Source organism: Rhinopithecus roxellana, chromosome 11, assembly GCF_007565055.1.
Source record: "Rhinopithecus roxellana isolate Shanxi Qingling chromosome 11, ASM756505v1, whole genome shotgun sequence".
Taxonomy (NCBI): Eukaryota; Metazoa; Chordata; class Mammalia; order Primates; family Cercopithecidae; genus Rhinopithecus; species Rhinopithecus roxellana.
This window is the reverse complement of record NC_044559.1, coordinates 111,291,680-111,308,490: the sequence shown is the minus strand read 5'-3', so window position 1 is coordinate 111,308,490 and position 16,811 is coordinate 111,291,680. Positions and strand designations below refer to the sequence as shown.

General features: G+C 38.6%; 1 protein-coding gene across 3 annotated transcripts in view; it reads left to right on the top strand.

Moving 5' to 3' along the window:
* Nucleotides 1-16,811, top strand: part of SPAG6 (sperm associated antigen 6) — a 63,119-nt gene that overhangs the window by 19,684 nt on the left and 26,624 nt on the right. For all 3 annotated transcript variants that reach the window (XM_010367563.2, XM_010367564.2, XM_010367567.2), the window contains one exon: nt 330-513. In XM_010367563.2, coding sequence (XP_010365865.1) covers nt 330-513 — 184 coding nt within the window. The remainder of the gene's footprint in view (nt 1-329; nt 514-16,811) is intronic.

Sequence of the window (16,811 nt, the reverse complement as noted above, 5' to 3'; positions counted from 1 at the left end):
TGTATAGATACATAAAATCTCATTATTTTATGAATTTGTGGAAAGTATGTTTATAATTTTATACAATTTCCAAATGCACGCTTCAGGATAAAACATTTGAAATACAATGTAAAACCTACCTTGTTTTCAGTTTAGTTACTGAACGGAAGCAATGAGGGCACATCAAATAATCAAAATTATTTTGCAGGATGTTTTTCATCTTTTATATTCAAAAGCTGTTGAGCTTTATTTACATTAATGTTATTTTTATGTTAGTTTTGGTCTATTTTAGATTTTGGTTTTTCTAAGTACTCAATTCATTTTGAGTTTTGTCTATTTGACCCTTGTAGCGCTTCTACAAGAAAGCAGCTGCCTTTGTGTTACGAGCGGTTGGTAAACATTCTCCTCAGCTAGCTCAGGCAATAGTTGATTGTGGAGCACTGGATACACTGGTCATATGCTTGGAAGATTTTGACCCTGGAGTCAAGGAGGCTGCAGCCTGGGCACTTAGATATATTGCAAGACATAATGCAGGTAATTTAAAATATGCACGAGCGTATTTTAAAATAGGATTATTACAATTCAGATTTATTAGGTAAATCCAGTTTTGCTTAGTAAACCATAGATGGGGTTTTAATGATGTTTCTGTATGTGATGAGAAGTACATTTTGAATGATGGCCAAGTTGTTTGGATCATATATTCACAAACAAACAGAAAAACCTTATATATTTCAGTCTTTATCTTACAGAAGGGAAATTTGAAGAGGTGGAGAAAAGGAGAGAGGGGTGGCAGGGGATGGGAGAGTGGGCTTGAGTCTCAAAGGCCTTGGTAAATTGGTTCAGTTATTAGGTTGGTGCAAAAGTGGTTTTGCCATTAATAGCAAAAACCCCAATTACTTTTGCACCAACCTAATAAAAAATTGTTTTAGTTAGTCACCCTAAACAATTGGGGTCATTTGGTCTTCCTGCCCATTCATGATAGGGAGTTCCAAACCAACCAGGAGACGTATCATGAGTGAGTGATGTTGAGGAGATATAGACATAACTTTCTGGAAAATATTGGTATTCAACTCATACTGGGCAGGAAGAAGAGAAGGAGCATGTTCTCCTATAAACTGACAGCTCAGTGGGGTCATCAAGAAGGGACCTGGGCCTCTTGTGAGAGGATTGTGTCGATGCACCCAATTGGTAAAAAGTACATGAGGAACATAATTTTCCCCATCACTTTACAGAAGTTGCTTATGAATAAATAACATAAGACGAAAATACAGTTTTAAAATAAACATATGTAAAAATGATCAGCTTTGCTAGTAATCAACAAATTGTATATGAAAACATCAATGAAGATCTTTTTAACCTGTTATATGAGTGAAGGGTGGTGGCAGAAGAGTAAAGCAGCAATATAGCCAGGTGATTAAGAGCACCGTGGCATTAGACAGGGTCTGAGTTTAGTTTAGATACTACCATTTAGTTGCTGTGTGACCTTGGACGTGGCTTATAAACTTTCTGAGCCTTAGCTTCCTCATCTGCGGAAGAGGATGACTAATAGTGGTTACACTGGAGATTTGTTGTGAGGATGATGATGTGATACATGTAAAGCACTTAGATCAGTGCTTGGCATATGGAAATACTCAGTAAATGTAACATATTAGTATTAATACTGAAGGTTAGAGTGGACAATATGACATGTGTGCACACTGGTGGAGGAACTACAAATTGTATAAACTGGTGGAGAGCAGTTTGACAAAACTATTAAAGTTGTGAAATAGATCATGGCTACCCTAAAGAAGCCTGCTTTGAGAATTCATCCTAAGGAAAGAATTCCACAGGGTGGAAAAGCTATAGATTCATGAAAATGTTATTATAGCATGATTTGTAAACACCTCAAATATTTGACAGAAATTTAGTGGATAAATTATGGAACTTAATGAAATCTCAGGCAATAAATTTAAAAGGTAATTATGAACCTGCATGGTAACATGGAAAAGTGATTATAATGTTAAAAAAGATTTAAAATTGTGTATTACAATTATAATAATGTAAAAATAACTTTTTATGTGGATATAATTACAAAAAAGTTGTGTTTGTTTTCCTAAGGTGGTAAAATTAAGGAATTTTTTCTTCATGTTCCAGATTTTCAGTGTGTGTCTATGTCTAAAATATTAGCTGCTATGTATTGAGTAATTAGTATATGCCTGGCTCTGTGCTGTGTGCTTCAGACTCATTATCTCATTTTGATCGCAGTTACCCTTGGGTAGGTATTACTCTCCCTGTTAAATGGAGAAATAAAGTGGACTTTAGAAAGGATATCCAAAATTATATTAATGGTGGAACTGGAATTTGAGTCTGTCTGACTCCAAAGCCTATGTTAACTACTATACCATACAGCTTCACTAAATACTTCCTGAAACAGTATTGAAGAAAAACTTCAAAACAGAAACAGGAAGAGGCTCTCCTATGGTTATATTTAATTTGGTTCTTAAAATGGTGACATTATTACAGACAAAATAGAAATAAAACAGTATAAAGGCAAGTTGAAAAAGACAACTGTTGTCATGCTTAGAATTATTAAAAATTAAATTACAAATTATTAAATTATTTTCTTAAATCTAGACTTTGATTTTCCAAATATGTTTACCTTAAGACTATTGTTTAGTACATGTTGATTGAGAAAACTACAGCAGGGTTTTAAATCAAAAGCTGGTTATCATGGGAAACTACAAGAGTATATTTAGTAAGTTTTTTTTATGCCAGAGGGACACATTACAGATTGTAACATGATCTTTGGAAAAGAGCTTTGAGGGACAACTGTATAGATACTCTCTGAAGCAGGTGCCCCATAGATAACATTTCCACCCCTTCATTTTGTTGAGTCTGGGGCAAAATGATTATAGTTCATAAACAGGATCTATCTTAGGGGTCCCATTCCAAATTCTGCTATATTCTGGCTCCCACATGGAATTTCCACTGTAATTTCAATATTTCACAGTAGTTAGGGGCCTGAGACCCAGAAGCTCCCAGAAGACATTATTGCATAGATTTCTCAGAAGGAAAGGGAATTGTTACTTAGTAAACAATAAAAGTCATCACTCACATCCATATCAATGAAAATGGAGGATTTACCTCCAAATAACCTGATTTTTTTTTTTTTTTTTTTTTGAGATAGTGTCTTGCTCTGTCACCCAGGCTGGAGTGCAGTGGTGCGATCTCGGCTTACTGCAACCTCCGTCTCCCAGGTGCAAGGGATTCTCCTGTTTCAGCTTCCTGAGTAGCTGGGATTACAGGGGCACCCCACCATGCCCGGCTAATTTTTGTATTTTTAGTAGAGACGGGGTTTCACCATGTTGGTCAGGCGGGTCTCGAACTCCTGACCTCATAATCCGCCTGCCTCGGCCTCCTAAAGTGCTGGATTGCAGGCGTGAGCCACCACATCTGGCTTTTGTTTTGTTTGTTTTTTGAAAATAACCTAATTTCTTTATGATTTCCTAAAAGCAAAATATATTGAGATTAATGAATATTAGTGGAAAACTGTTTGTTAGACAGTTTAAGAAATATAAACCTTAAATTGAGATGCAAAAGAAATAATGTGTACCTTTAAGGGCAATAGAAGGAAAAAGTTCTGTGTATAGGAAACACAATTAAAATAATTATAGAGAGAAGCCAGTGGGCATTACCTGACTTTTCCTTATTTGAAAAATACAACTTCTAAAACTTATTTCTATGTATAGATTTTGAAGCATTTTACAGACAAACAAAGGGAACTTTGGGCTGACAAGCAGAATGGTGGGGTTTTTTTTTTTTCCAACTGTGTACAAATCATATCATTACATTTTATGATTGAATCACCAGTTATTGAATACACATGGCAATGTTTACCTCTGACTTTGCAGATAAATAAGTGATTTCTTTCTAGTTTTTCCTGCTCCTTACTGACAGCTGAGGTAAAATTCTTCTCAGATTGGCTTTCTCTTTTCTTACTTTTTGTAACCCTTTCCCACTCTGCAGAATTCTTCTTTTGTTTCCTCATTCACACAACTTCTTTTAGTCTATTGTTATAATTGTTCTCTTTTATTATTAGCTATTGTTGTTAATCTCTTACCATGCCCACTTTATAAATTAAACTTTAAAAAGTTTGTATAAATGTAAGGGGCACAAGTGCAGTTTTGTACATAGATATATTTGTATAGTTATTCTATTAACATATTTATTTATTCAACCAATATGAAATCTGTCACTGTTTCCAAGGAATAGTCTTGCTTTTGGAAAGGGTGCCTCGAGAGCCTGTGCCAGCTGGAAGCGTGATGGGCAAGGAAGGAGGGATGGTGGGATTCCCCAGCCACTGGGCTTTCTCAGCTGATGGCTCAGCTGCCTCAGGTGGGTGAGGGAGTCTGCTGCAGGAGGTCCCAGGCCTTCCTCCCCTGGTCCCCAGCAGCCTCCCTCAGGCCTTGTGACTGAAGTCCTGCAGCTCTGTGGAGAGTGCTTCCAATGAATGGCCTTCTGTGGAGACAGGGGCCACAATGACAGCACTTGGGACTGAGGTGAGAGCAGCAGCCTGGCTGCAAGTGTGCGGAAGTGTTTTGTGTGAATGGTCTTCCACATTTGGGCTCAAAAATGATTTTTAAGTGTTTATTTTGGGAGCTTTAGCTAAAAAAAAAAAAAAAAAGGTGTTTCTTTGCGGTAAACTTTGGCTTATCTCAAGCCTGGCAAAGAGGAATACATTTGATTAGACATTCTACAACTTTTAAATTATTGATATGATTGTCATGTAGATGATGAGACTGAAGTAGAGAGGTTAAAGGATTTATTCTGGTCACACAGCAGTTTATGCTGGAACTGCTTGGCAACTGCTCAGCACTTTCAGAGATTCTTGCATTTTACACTGTGAGGGAGGAAAGTGTACAAGATCTCATCATTCTTTTTTGGCTCCTTGTAATATCTGAAAGTCTTGCCAGATACCTCTGTTTCTAATCTCTGTTGGCTGTTTTCTACCTGGTTGACTCTTCCTTCTCTTGTGGACCTGATTTCTGTCCAGCTCTGTGGCAGTTGGGAGATGAACTTGCTGTGCCAGAGATGAGCAGTGCTTGCAGGGGCTGGCTGATGTGGACATGACGGAAACATTGAGTCGATTGTATCCTTTTTACTAGATAGATAATGTAAGCAAGGTCTCAAGATGAGCTGGCAGCCTGATTGTTTTCTATCTTATATCAAATGATTAAATGATAAAATGAAAAGTTTAAAATTCAGAATTTTTGTGAATATTCTTCTTATGCCACCCATGTACAAATATCAATAGCTTAAATGTGCGGAACAGGCTTAGGAAGCAGTAATTAATTAAAAAATCTCACCTACTTATTTATGGTGAGAACACAAAATCTAGTCTTAGCAATTTTCAAAGTAATTAACTTTTAAAAAACCCAAATATTCGTGACAAATATCAGAGATAACAGCTAAGGACTTTGGTTTTTCTTAGAGGGAGAATGGATGGGGAGAAGGGACTAGAGCCTGGTAATTAAAAATTGTTTTAAAGGCCTGCAGACAGCCGTCTTTACTGACGCCTTTAGATTTCGGTTGGTTCCAGTAACATATTTTACTTCTTTATCTTTCTTTTTATATCTTTTTTTTTCTATTGTGGGGGTTGAGGAACACAAACATAGAGGCAAATGAGGTATGTGGGATAACATATATTATATATTTCATTTATTTTGATCCTAACACTTATTTTCACAAATATATTTGTATTATTTTAGGTGCTAGTGAAAAAGGTATAAAGTGAAAATAAATATCCCTCTATGTTCTTTGGGCATAGAGACCAAATGTGCTAAACAAAAGAACATTTTAATTAATTATAACCTTGTTTTACTTGGTAGTTACTAATTGGTTGGTTATTTTTAGGGTTCAGTTTGTGTGCTGGTAAAAAAGTTGTGATTCTTTTGTATTTTTGTTTCTTGTAATTTTTTTTTTTTTTTTTTGAGACGGAGTCTTGCTCTGTTGTCCAGGCTGGAGTGCAGTGGCATGATCTCGGCTCACTGTAAGCTCCACCTCCTGGGTTCACACCATTCTCCTGCCTCAGCCTCCCGAGTAGCTGGGACTACAGGTGTCCGCCACCACGCCCGGCTAATTTTTTGTATTTTCAGTAGAGATGGGGTTTCACCGTTAGCCAGGATGGTCTTGATCTCCTGACCTCATGATCCGCTCGCCTTGGCCTCCCGATGTGCTGGGATTACAGGCTTGAGCCACTGTGCCCAGCCCCTCTTGTAATATTTTTAGTTGGGAACTCTTGGCTAATAAAATCTTCTAATTTTTTTTAACTTAGAATCTGGAGCAACAAAACGTAACATATAAGCTCAGATTCCTAAGTTACTCATGCCTCTAACTTTTTATATGAGGCTAGCAATCAATTTATTTAACAATGTCATCATCATGGTAATCATCAAAGTGTACTTGAGGCATTTATGTCTGTGTTCCCATATCTTTCCAACTGTATAAAGTAAAATAAATTGACTAAGACCTCATGTGTGGGACTTTATAATCTAAGGCAGAAAAATTAATACAGATGAGCATGAAGGTCATGTAGACAAACATTGACACAATGTACAATACTATATTAAAAAGCATATATAATGCATTGGGTGACTATACATTAGAGTAAATGAAAGATGAATTATAACTGGGCACAGTGGCACGTGCCTGTAATCCTAATACTTTGGGAGGCTGAGGTGGGAGGATCACTTGAGCCCAGGAATTCAAGACCAGTCTGTGAAACATAGTGAAACCCTGTCTGTAAAAGTAAAATAAAATAAAAAAATTCACCAGATGTTGTGGTGTGCACCTGTGGTCTCAACTATGTGGGAGGCTGAAGTGGGAGGATCACTTGAGCCCAGGATGTTGAGGCTGCAGTGAGCTATGATTGTGCCACTGAACTCCAACCTGGGCAACAGAGCAAGACCCTGTCTCAAAAAAAGAAAAAGATGAATTACGAGTTACATTTTTTGTACAATGGCAAAAAGAGGAATCTTTACTTTCTCAAGAACTTTGTTACATCCAGATAACAACTGAACAGTCCTTGGCTTAGAAATACAGGAGGAAGTGATACATGCAGTAGCAAGAGGAAGGAAAGTGCTTTGTCCTACAAAACACCTCCTCTACCTGATAACACCTACAATTCTTGTAGTTTAAATCTTTGTTTTTGGCTTTATGCAAATACCTGTGGGAGAAATGTCAAGTGTATGTGTGCTGAGTGGATAAAGAGAAGGATATTTTGTATAGTGGTGGTTTGGAAATAAACCAAGTTTGAACAATGCACCATGACATGTTTCTCTATTGTTTCTTGAACTTAGTTTGTTTTCCAGTCACTGGCCTGTAAATCTGCCTAATACATTTTTGATATTGGGGGGAGGAACCCACTTTTATTTACATTTGAATTTCTAGAAATACATGAAGCAAAATGTATTTGATTGAAATTTGAGAGTACTCCAATTGAGCGTTTTACAAATATCTACAAGAGAGTTTGCTATTAGAAGCTCAGGACTTGGTTAGCATAAGAATTGTACCTTGAGATAAGACATGTTCATCATCTTATTTTCCCATAGATTTTTAAATCCACAGTCTACAGGAAAAGAGGAGGTGTATTTTCATCATGTTAGCTGACTGATTTTGCACAGTTAATTTTTGGAGCTTGGTTTGCTCTTTATCAGGGTTTTAGATGAATGAACCAGTTTGCTCTAAAAGTGTGGAATAAGTTTAATTGCCTCAAAGGATTTTCTTTTTTCTTTTCTTTTTCTTTTTTTTTGAGACGGAGTTTTGCGCTTGTTGCCCAGGCTGGAGTGCAATGGCGCCATCTCAGCAACTTCCGCCTCCCGGGTTTAAGCGATTCTCCTGCTTCAGCCTCCCGAGTAGCTGGGATTACAGGTGCCCACCACTACGCCTGGCTAATTTTTGCATTTTTAGTAGAGGCGGGTTTTCACTATGTTTTCCAGGCTCGTCTTGAACTCCTGACATTGTGATCTACCCTCCGCGGCCTCCCAAAGTCCTGGGATTATAGGTGTGAGCCACCATGCCCCGCCACCTCAAAGGATTTTCAAAGATAGGACCTCTAGCGTTTATGGTGTCACTGTGCTATAACTAGCCATAGATCATTTCTCTAGATCCCCTTTGATCTCACACTACAGTGTTAGCAGTATGGTAGCCTCTATTCACCTGGGACTTTTGCACACTTGAACTGAGGCTAGTGCACTTTGAGGAGCTACATTTTTGATTTTATTGCCATTTAATTAATGTAAAATTAAAAAATGATACTCAACTTATTTAAAAATTTGTAGGTATAATTGGAGCAACTTGGATATGTGAATCTACCTTTTCAACTGTAAAGTTTTTGAAATCTAAATACTTAGCATTTCTGATGAAAATGTAGTGGCTGAATTGAGAAATGCTGTAAGTGCAACATACACCCTAGATTCCAAGGCTTAGTGTGAAAAAATGTAAAATATCTCACTAAAGGTTTAAAACATTGATTGCATGTTGAAATTATATTTCAGATATATTGTGTTAAAGTATATTAAAATTATTTTCACGTATTTCTTTTTACCTTTAAAGTGTGGCTAATTTCGAGTTTTAAATCACATTATGTGGACCACATTTCTATTGGATAGCACATGAAATTACTGTGTCTATGCTTTGTAGATATTTGTTAAAAGGCAATGTGCTGGTAATCCTGTGGTCTTAAAAAGACGTGTTATATTTGTTTATACATACGTGTATACAAACATACATGTATACAAGTCTGCATCCATACATGTGTGTATACTTGTAGACATGTGTGTATGTGTGTGTATGACTGTAGTAGCCAGCCTCCCAGATCATGTGTCCTGATTTTCAGACCCTTGTTTAGACTTCTCCTGCATTATACCAGGGCTGGTCTGTGTGACCAGCAGAAGTCATGGTATGTCACTTCCTGAGAGCAGGTTATAAAAGATAAGAGGCCAGGCACAGTGGCTTATGCCTATAGTCCCAGCACTTTGAGAGGCCAAGGTGGGAGGATTGCCTAAGGCTGGGAGTTTGAGACCAGCCTGGGCAACATAGCGAGATATCATCTCTAAAAAAAACACAAAAACAAAAAACACAAAAATTAACTGAGTATAGTGGTGTGCAGCTACTTGGGAGGATGAGGAGGGTCACTTGAGCCCAGGAGTTTCCGGCTGCAGTGAGCTATGATGGTGCCACTGCACTCTGTCCTGAGTGAGATCCTGCCTCTGGATAAAAAAAAGAAAAGAAAAAAAAAAATCAGTGCTTCTGTCTTGGGCACTGTATCTTTCTTGGGCCACTTGCTCTAGGGGAAGCTGGCTACCATGTTACGTGGACACTTAGGTAGCCTATGGAAAGGTCCACATGGTGAAGAACTGAGGTTTCCAGCAGCCAGCAAGGAACGGAGGCTTCCCAGCAATGATGGGATTGAGCTGGAAGCAGATCCTCCCCAAGGTGGGCCTTCGGGTGACTGCCCCAGCTGACAATTGGACAGCAACTTTGTGATTCTGAGCCACAACCACCTAGCTAAGCTGCTCCTGAGTTCCTGACCCACAGAAACTCTGAAATAATAAGTGATGTTGTTTTAAGCTGCTCAGTTTGGGGTTGTGTGTTACATGACAATAGATAACTAATATGTAATCTGAATGCAAAACAGGTTCATTATACTATATAATAGCAAACAACAAAACCAAACCAAAAATTAATTAAATGTCCTCAAGTGGGAAACTGGTTAAGTAAATGATGGCATATTTGCTCAGTGGGATATTAGGCAACTGTTAAAAATGTTGGGTTAGCTGAATCCTCAGGAATAAAAGTAGCCAGTGGAAACCCATGAGGGTGTGAGAACCACTCAGGGGAGTCACATCAAGCACTGCTAATCAGGGACCACATTTATAAAAACATGACATCAACATATTACCCTCCCAATGTTTTATTTTTATTTCCTCTTTCTGTTTTCTCTCTCCTTTACCTGTTTTAGAGAATCCCATCAGAGTACCTGTGGCCTTTTGCTGTCTAGCCTTCTTTATCAGATTGTGCTCCTTGAAGACAGGGACTTCTTACCTAGCACTGGGCTGGAGCAAAGAGTGAATACCATTGAAGTTGAATAATAACATATGCATTTTCCATGGTTTTTAAACTGTTTTTCTATTATTTATTTTTAAAATTATTTTTGTATATTAATTAAAAGTTGTTACATATTTACAGGGTACAAGTACAGATCTTTGTTTTTTTATTTTTTTTGAGACAGTCTGACTGTCGCCCAGGCTGGAGTGCAGTAGTGCAATCTCAGCTCACTGCAACCTCCGCCTCCTGGGTTCAAGCGATTCACCCACCTCAGCCTCTTGAGTAGCTGAGATTGCAGGTGCATGCCACCACGCCTGGCTAATTTTTGTATTTTTAGTAGAGATGGGGTTTCACCATGTTGCCCAAGTTAGTCTTGAACTCCTGACCTCAGGTGATCTGCCCACTTCGGCCTCCCTAAGGTCTGGGATTACAGGCATGAGCCAGTGCGCCTGGTCATGAGTACAGATTTCTTACATGCATACATTGCATAGTGGTGAAGTCTGGGCAGGTTTTTTTTTTTTTTTTTTTTTTTTTTTTTTTAAGCAAAATGCAAAATTACAGGTAGAGTGAAACCACAACTATGGTTGCAAATGCTATATAAAGCAGGTGGAAAACAAAATAACTTCTAGATTCAAAAAGCATTACTTTGTAAAGATGTAATTCCAATTATTTTAGTTATTTTCTACTTTACCAGGACACTCCAGACCCTCTCTGTAGTTTTGAGTTACTCTATTCAGCTTGGTCTCAGCTGTTAAAAGTCTAATGCTAAATTAGTGGTGCGGGTGGGAGCTAAAATGACTTCAAATTTCCTCAGCCTATTGTTGTTCAAGGCTATAACCAAGTCTTTTTTTTTTTTTTTTTTTTTTTCCTCACTTTCCTTTTGTCTGGTCTCCACTTCTTGACTTTTTTCTTACCATGTTTTGAAGCTGCTTTTTACTTGAGTCCTTTGAGAGCCGCCTTCCCTCCCAGCTGATTGTAATTTCTTACTAAAGCCCTGTTAACTCCAATGACTTGTTTGACTCACTTGACTTTTTAAAGGAGCCAGAATTATTTCGCCTTTAAAGCAAATGTATGTATTTATGTTAACCCTTAAGCGCTCAAACACTCAACCCATGTGTTAGGGTTAAACTAATTGCTCCGACGACTGGGTGGAGGGAAGCGAGATAGAAATGGTGAGAGTAGGAAAAATGACATTTGTGTGTGTGTGAAAATAAAAATCACTGGAGACTTTTACATAGTAATATGCAAATTCTCCCTTTATGCTTTTCTCACTTCCACCTGCAATTGGAGATGTCAATCTCTCAGCTGAGAATGATAGCTCTAGTGAGTCACTGTTGCCTATGGAGGGATGTTGTCTCGCAGATGTATCGGTGTAGAACAAAGCTTTTTGTGGTAGTGGCCTCCATGATGCCTGCCTCCTCTTATTCACATCCTTGTGTAGTCCCCTCCCCCATTGCACCAATGCACTATAGTAGAGGCAATGCTATGCCACGTCCAGGCTTAGATTATAAAAGACATTTCAGTCTTCTCTTTTGAATCACTCACTTTGGGGGAAGCCTCATCAAGAGCAGCCTATGTAGAGGCCCATAGGGTGCGGAACTAAAGATTCCCTTTAACCCTCCCACGAGTGTGCCTGGACACGCATCCTCAATTGACTGCGGCCCCAGTTGACTTCTTGATTGTAGCCGAGTGATAGGTCTTGAGCCTGAACCCGGCAGCTAAGCCACTCCTAGATTCTTGACCTACAGAAACTATGAGATAATAAATGTTTGCTGTTTTAAGCTGCTAAATTTGGTGTGATGTTACATAGCAGTAGATAACTAAACCAGTTGTAAACAGCTGGGTTAGACCAAAACCTAAAGAGATTTTTCTTTTCTTTTTTTTTGAGACAGGGTCTTGCTCTGTTGCGTAGGCTGAGTACAGTGGCATGATCACACCTCACTGCAGCCTCGACCTCCTGGGCTCAAGCAATCCTCCCACTTCAGCCTCCCGAGTAGCTGAGACTACAGGCGTATGCCACCATGTCCAGCTAATTTTTGATTTTTTTTTTTGAGACAGGGTCTCTATATGTTTCCCATGCTGGTCTTGAACCTCTGGATGCAAGCAGTCCTCCCACCTTGGCCTCCCAAAGTGCTGGGACTACAGGAGTGAGGCACTGTGCCTGGCCAGCAGATTTCTTTTACTTTGGAAGTGCTATTGCCAGAATCATACTGGAGTTACCAGTAAGTAACCAGCTGTGGTAACTGCAGCAACATATTTGTTATTATAATTTCACCCAATCATGAAAAATTTGGTTGAATGGGATGAGGAATTATTATTAACATAACATTAATATCATATAAGTGGCAGCCAATTTTAAATGTAGGGGTTTTTTTTGTTGTTTTTTTCGAGACAGGGTCTTGCTCTTTTGCCTAGGCTGAAGTGAAGTGATATGATCTTGGCTCACAGAGACTTCTGCCTCCTGGATTCAAGCCTCCCAAATAGCTGGAACTACAGGTGCTTGCCACCATGCCTGGCTAATTTTTGTATTTTTTGTAGAGATGGGGTTTTGCTGTTGCCCAACCTGGTTTTGAACTCCTGGCTTCAAGCAATCTGCCTGCCTCAGGTTCCCAAAGTGATAGGATCCCAAAGTGGCGTGAGTCACAGTACCCAGGCAAAATGTAGTTTTTTTTTTTAACCTGCTTTATTTCAAAAAGCTTTTGAAGTGATATAGCTGTATATTTTTATGGCAAAACCCAGCCCATCTTCAAACTGATAAATAGGGCCACCTAACTGCAAATAAATGATTAATTTATAACTTTCTTGTATTTTTTAATGACACAAAATATAAATTTTGTAGGGCTTAGAAACAGTTAAAAGCACTGTTTGAAAAAAATTAAAAAGCAATAAAGTTTAAAGAGATTAGAGTTCCAGAGGAGTTTTTTAATTAGTGTGCTGGATACTTATTTTTTTCTTTTTTCTTTTTGGAGAACTTCTTCAGTTTGAATTCTTTTTATGAGTCCTCATGATCACTTGTTTGCTAAAATTCTGTCTCACATCTCCATTATGAGCTGAAAAATTATTTGAGTATCATGTTTAGAGTAATCCTTTCTTATGAGTCAACTTTTAGGTTTTTATTAATTTCTCAGAATTCTCTGAATTTTCGTATGTAACCACAATAGTGGTTTTTCCTCTGTGACCCCAAACATGACTTCAAAAATTAGAAGTAGAAAGAGCATCACCTTTCCATGCCCAGAAAGCCCCGCACAGGCTGTTTTAGAGGGTGTAAGATTTAAGCCTGTGGTTGTAAAATGGGGTGGTTCAGGCTGCAGCAGGCCCACAGAGGGATGTGTTTTATGTGGCCAGCACTATGTTGTCTCACACAGTGTTCTAAAAACAAAACAAAACAAAAAGGCCTGACAACAGTAGGCCTATATCTATATTCCTACATGGCAACACTGGGCTGAAACTCAGAAACTGCTGTCCCTTGTAGATGGTACCTAGACTTTTGCACTTCACTACTGCTCTGCCGCTCCCTGACCTTATTTTTATTTTTATTTCTAAGCATCCTCTGGCTTCATTTATTACAGTTACTTTCCCGGGCCCTGTGGGCATTTGCATTGACCACTTCTGATCTAAACAGACAACTAGCCATGACATAATTGAGAGAGGTTGAAGGCACTGGGGCACTGTTAAAGCAAGATTACTTTTGTCTGATTTACCTAGTAACAACCATACTTATGCTATGCTAAGGGACATTCCTGTCTGCTCTCTTCCCTTCCAGTCAACATGGAGTCATTTCTAATGTTCCACTCACGTAGCTTTAGATTGTACTAATCTTATGAATGTTGTTGATCTTAAAAGTCCTCCTTTTAATTTACGTTCTCTTTTTGTTTTAAACTTAAACCTAAAGTCATACTGAGGTTTTTGATTATTCTAAGTTGAAGATTTTGATCCACTTAAATTGTAACACTTCTCATGCCTGTTACTGACAGATCACTGCAAGCTTAGCTCTTAAGAAAACAAACAAACCAAAAACCCAGATTCCAAGAACAGCACAGAATGAAATTCTTAAGAAAATGCAACTGTGTGAGAAGCAAAGTCTTGTCACCCCAAGTTTTTATATGTTATTACTGATCAAAAAATTGTATGCACATAACCCTCATAAATGTTATTGGAAATAATTATGGAAAAACAGAGAGAGGCAGAGAAGTGTGAAAAGATGACACTTCCCCCTCCCTTGTCACAGTACCACAGAGGAGGCTGCCTCAGTTTCTTCACTCAAAATGAGCTATTCCTCAGCCAAATAAAACTAGTTATTCCTTTATTAAAAACAACTGATCATCAAGTTTGGCGACTGTACATTTTTGTCTACATATATGCAATAAACAACTTTAATTATGATTTGTGAATAATGAAGGTGCTATTGGATAGTTTCCTCTGACAGTTTGCAGTAAAAAAAAAAAAAAAAAAAGGTTTAGTTCAACCATTGTGGAAAACAGTGTGGTGATTCCTCAAGGATCTAGAACTAGAAATACCATTTGACCTAGCCATCCCATTACTGGGGATATATCCAAAGGATTATAAGGCATGCTATAAAACATATGCACACGTATGTTTATTGCGACACTATTCACAGTAGCAAAGACTTGGAATCAACCCAAATGTCCATCAGTGACAGACTGGATTAAGAAAATGTGGCACATATACACCGTGGACTACTATGCAGCCATAAAAATGGATGAGTTCATGTCCTTTGCAGGGACATGGATACAGCTGGAAACCATCATTCTCAGCAAACTATCGCAAGAACAGAAAACCAAATACCACATGTTCTCACTCATAGGTGGGAATTGAACAATGAGAACACTTGGACACAGGAAGGGGAACATCACACACTGGGTCCTATTGTGGGGAGCGGGGAGCGGGGAGGGATAGCATTAGGAGATATACCTGGCCGGGCGCGGTGGCTCAAGCCTGTAATCCCAGCACTTTGGGAGGCCGAGACGGGCGGATCACGAGGTCAGGAGATCGAGACCATCCTGGCTAACACGGTGAAACCCCGTCTCTACTAAAAAAAATACAAAAAATTAGCCGGGTGAGATGGCGGGCGCCTGTAGTCCCAGCTACTCGGGAGGCTGAGGCGAGAGAATGGCGTAAACCCGGGAGGCGGAGCTTGCAGTGAGCTGAGATCCGGCCACTGCACTCCAGCCTGGGCGACAGAGCGAGACTCCGTCTCAAAAAAAAAAAAAAAAAAAAAAAAAAAAAGGAGATATACCTAATGTAAATGACCAGTTAATGGGTGCAGCACACCAACATGGCACGTGTATACATATGTAACAAACCTGCACGTTGTGCACATGTACCCTAGAAAGTAATGCATAAAAAATAAAAAAGGTTAAAAGTAAATAACCCCTAATGTTTAAAAAATGTAATATTTTAACTTTAATAAGGGTATGAATTAAGGCAGCAGGGTAAGGGTGAAAAAGTAAATATTATTTCTAGTATATACTATTAATTCTTTCAAGAAGAAGAATTATACACTCTTTTCATATAATTTATTTAAAAAACTAGTGATAGAGACAGGATGAACTAGCCTGTTGGATGTGTAATATGTATGATGTGTGTTATTTAGGTGTGCCTTATTAAAGAGGACATACATTCTACCATCTTTTAAAATAAGAAACTTTCAACTATATTAAAAAATAAGCTAAACATTTTATATTTGTTTTTTCTTTGTAATAATAATGCTAGTATAGTTAGGCCCAGCAGTAGCTATATGTATGGGTGAGAAACATGCTTATATTTATTTTTTAAAAAATCACATTGAAGAAAATTTGGCAAACAGAGAAAAAATATACCACCCATAGTACCATCAACCCAGTATAAATGCTGTTAGCATGTTGGTATAACATGTAGCCTTTTCTCTTTGCATTTTTAGACATAGTTATAACCACTTTTTTTTTTTTTTTTTTTTTTTTTGAGACGAAGTCTCGCTCTGTCGCCCAGGCTAGAGCGCAGTGGCCGGATCTCAGCTCACTGCAAGCTCCGCCTCCCGGGTTTATGCCATTCTCCTGCCTCAGCCTCCCGAGTAGCTGGGACTACAGGCGCCTGCCACCCCGCCCGGCTAGTTTTTTGTATTTTTTAAGTAGAGACGGGGTTTCACTGTGTTAGCCAGGATGGTCTCGATCTCCTGACCTTGTGATCCACCTGTCTCGGCCTCCCAAAGTGCTGGGATTACAGGCTTGAGCCACCGCGCCCGGCCTATAACCACTTTTTAATCTTGTTTGTTATGTAACGGTATAGGATATGTCACATGTTATTGTATAATGGAAGATATATTATAAAAATTTTTTGAAGATTTACTTAAAATTTGAAATGAGGCAATGATGTTTTCAGGGACTGAAGATAAATTTCTTGGCTCACTGCTTTTTTGGTCAGCGTTTTATGAGCATCTAAGTCAGTACATATCAATCTTTGATTTCATAAGTGTGATAATTGAACATCTAAAAACTCATTTCCATGTTTGAGTTTAAAATGAACTTCATGAGGTTTCTCCCATGGGAAGTGATTTTTAGGTGTGTGAAGTTTTGTATGTGTTTTGGTTGCTGCTGGTTTTTTTCGAGTAGAAAATACAGAAAAAACTGGGCACAGTGGCTCACGCCTGTAATCCCAGCACTTTAGGAGACCGAGGTGGGTGGATCACAAGGTCAGGAGTTCAAGACCACCCTGGCCAAGATGGCAAAACCTTGTCTCCACTAAAAATA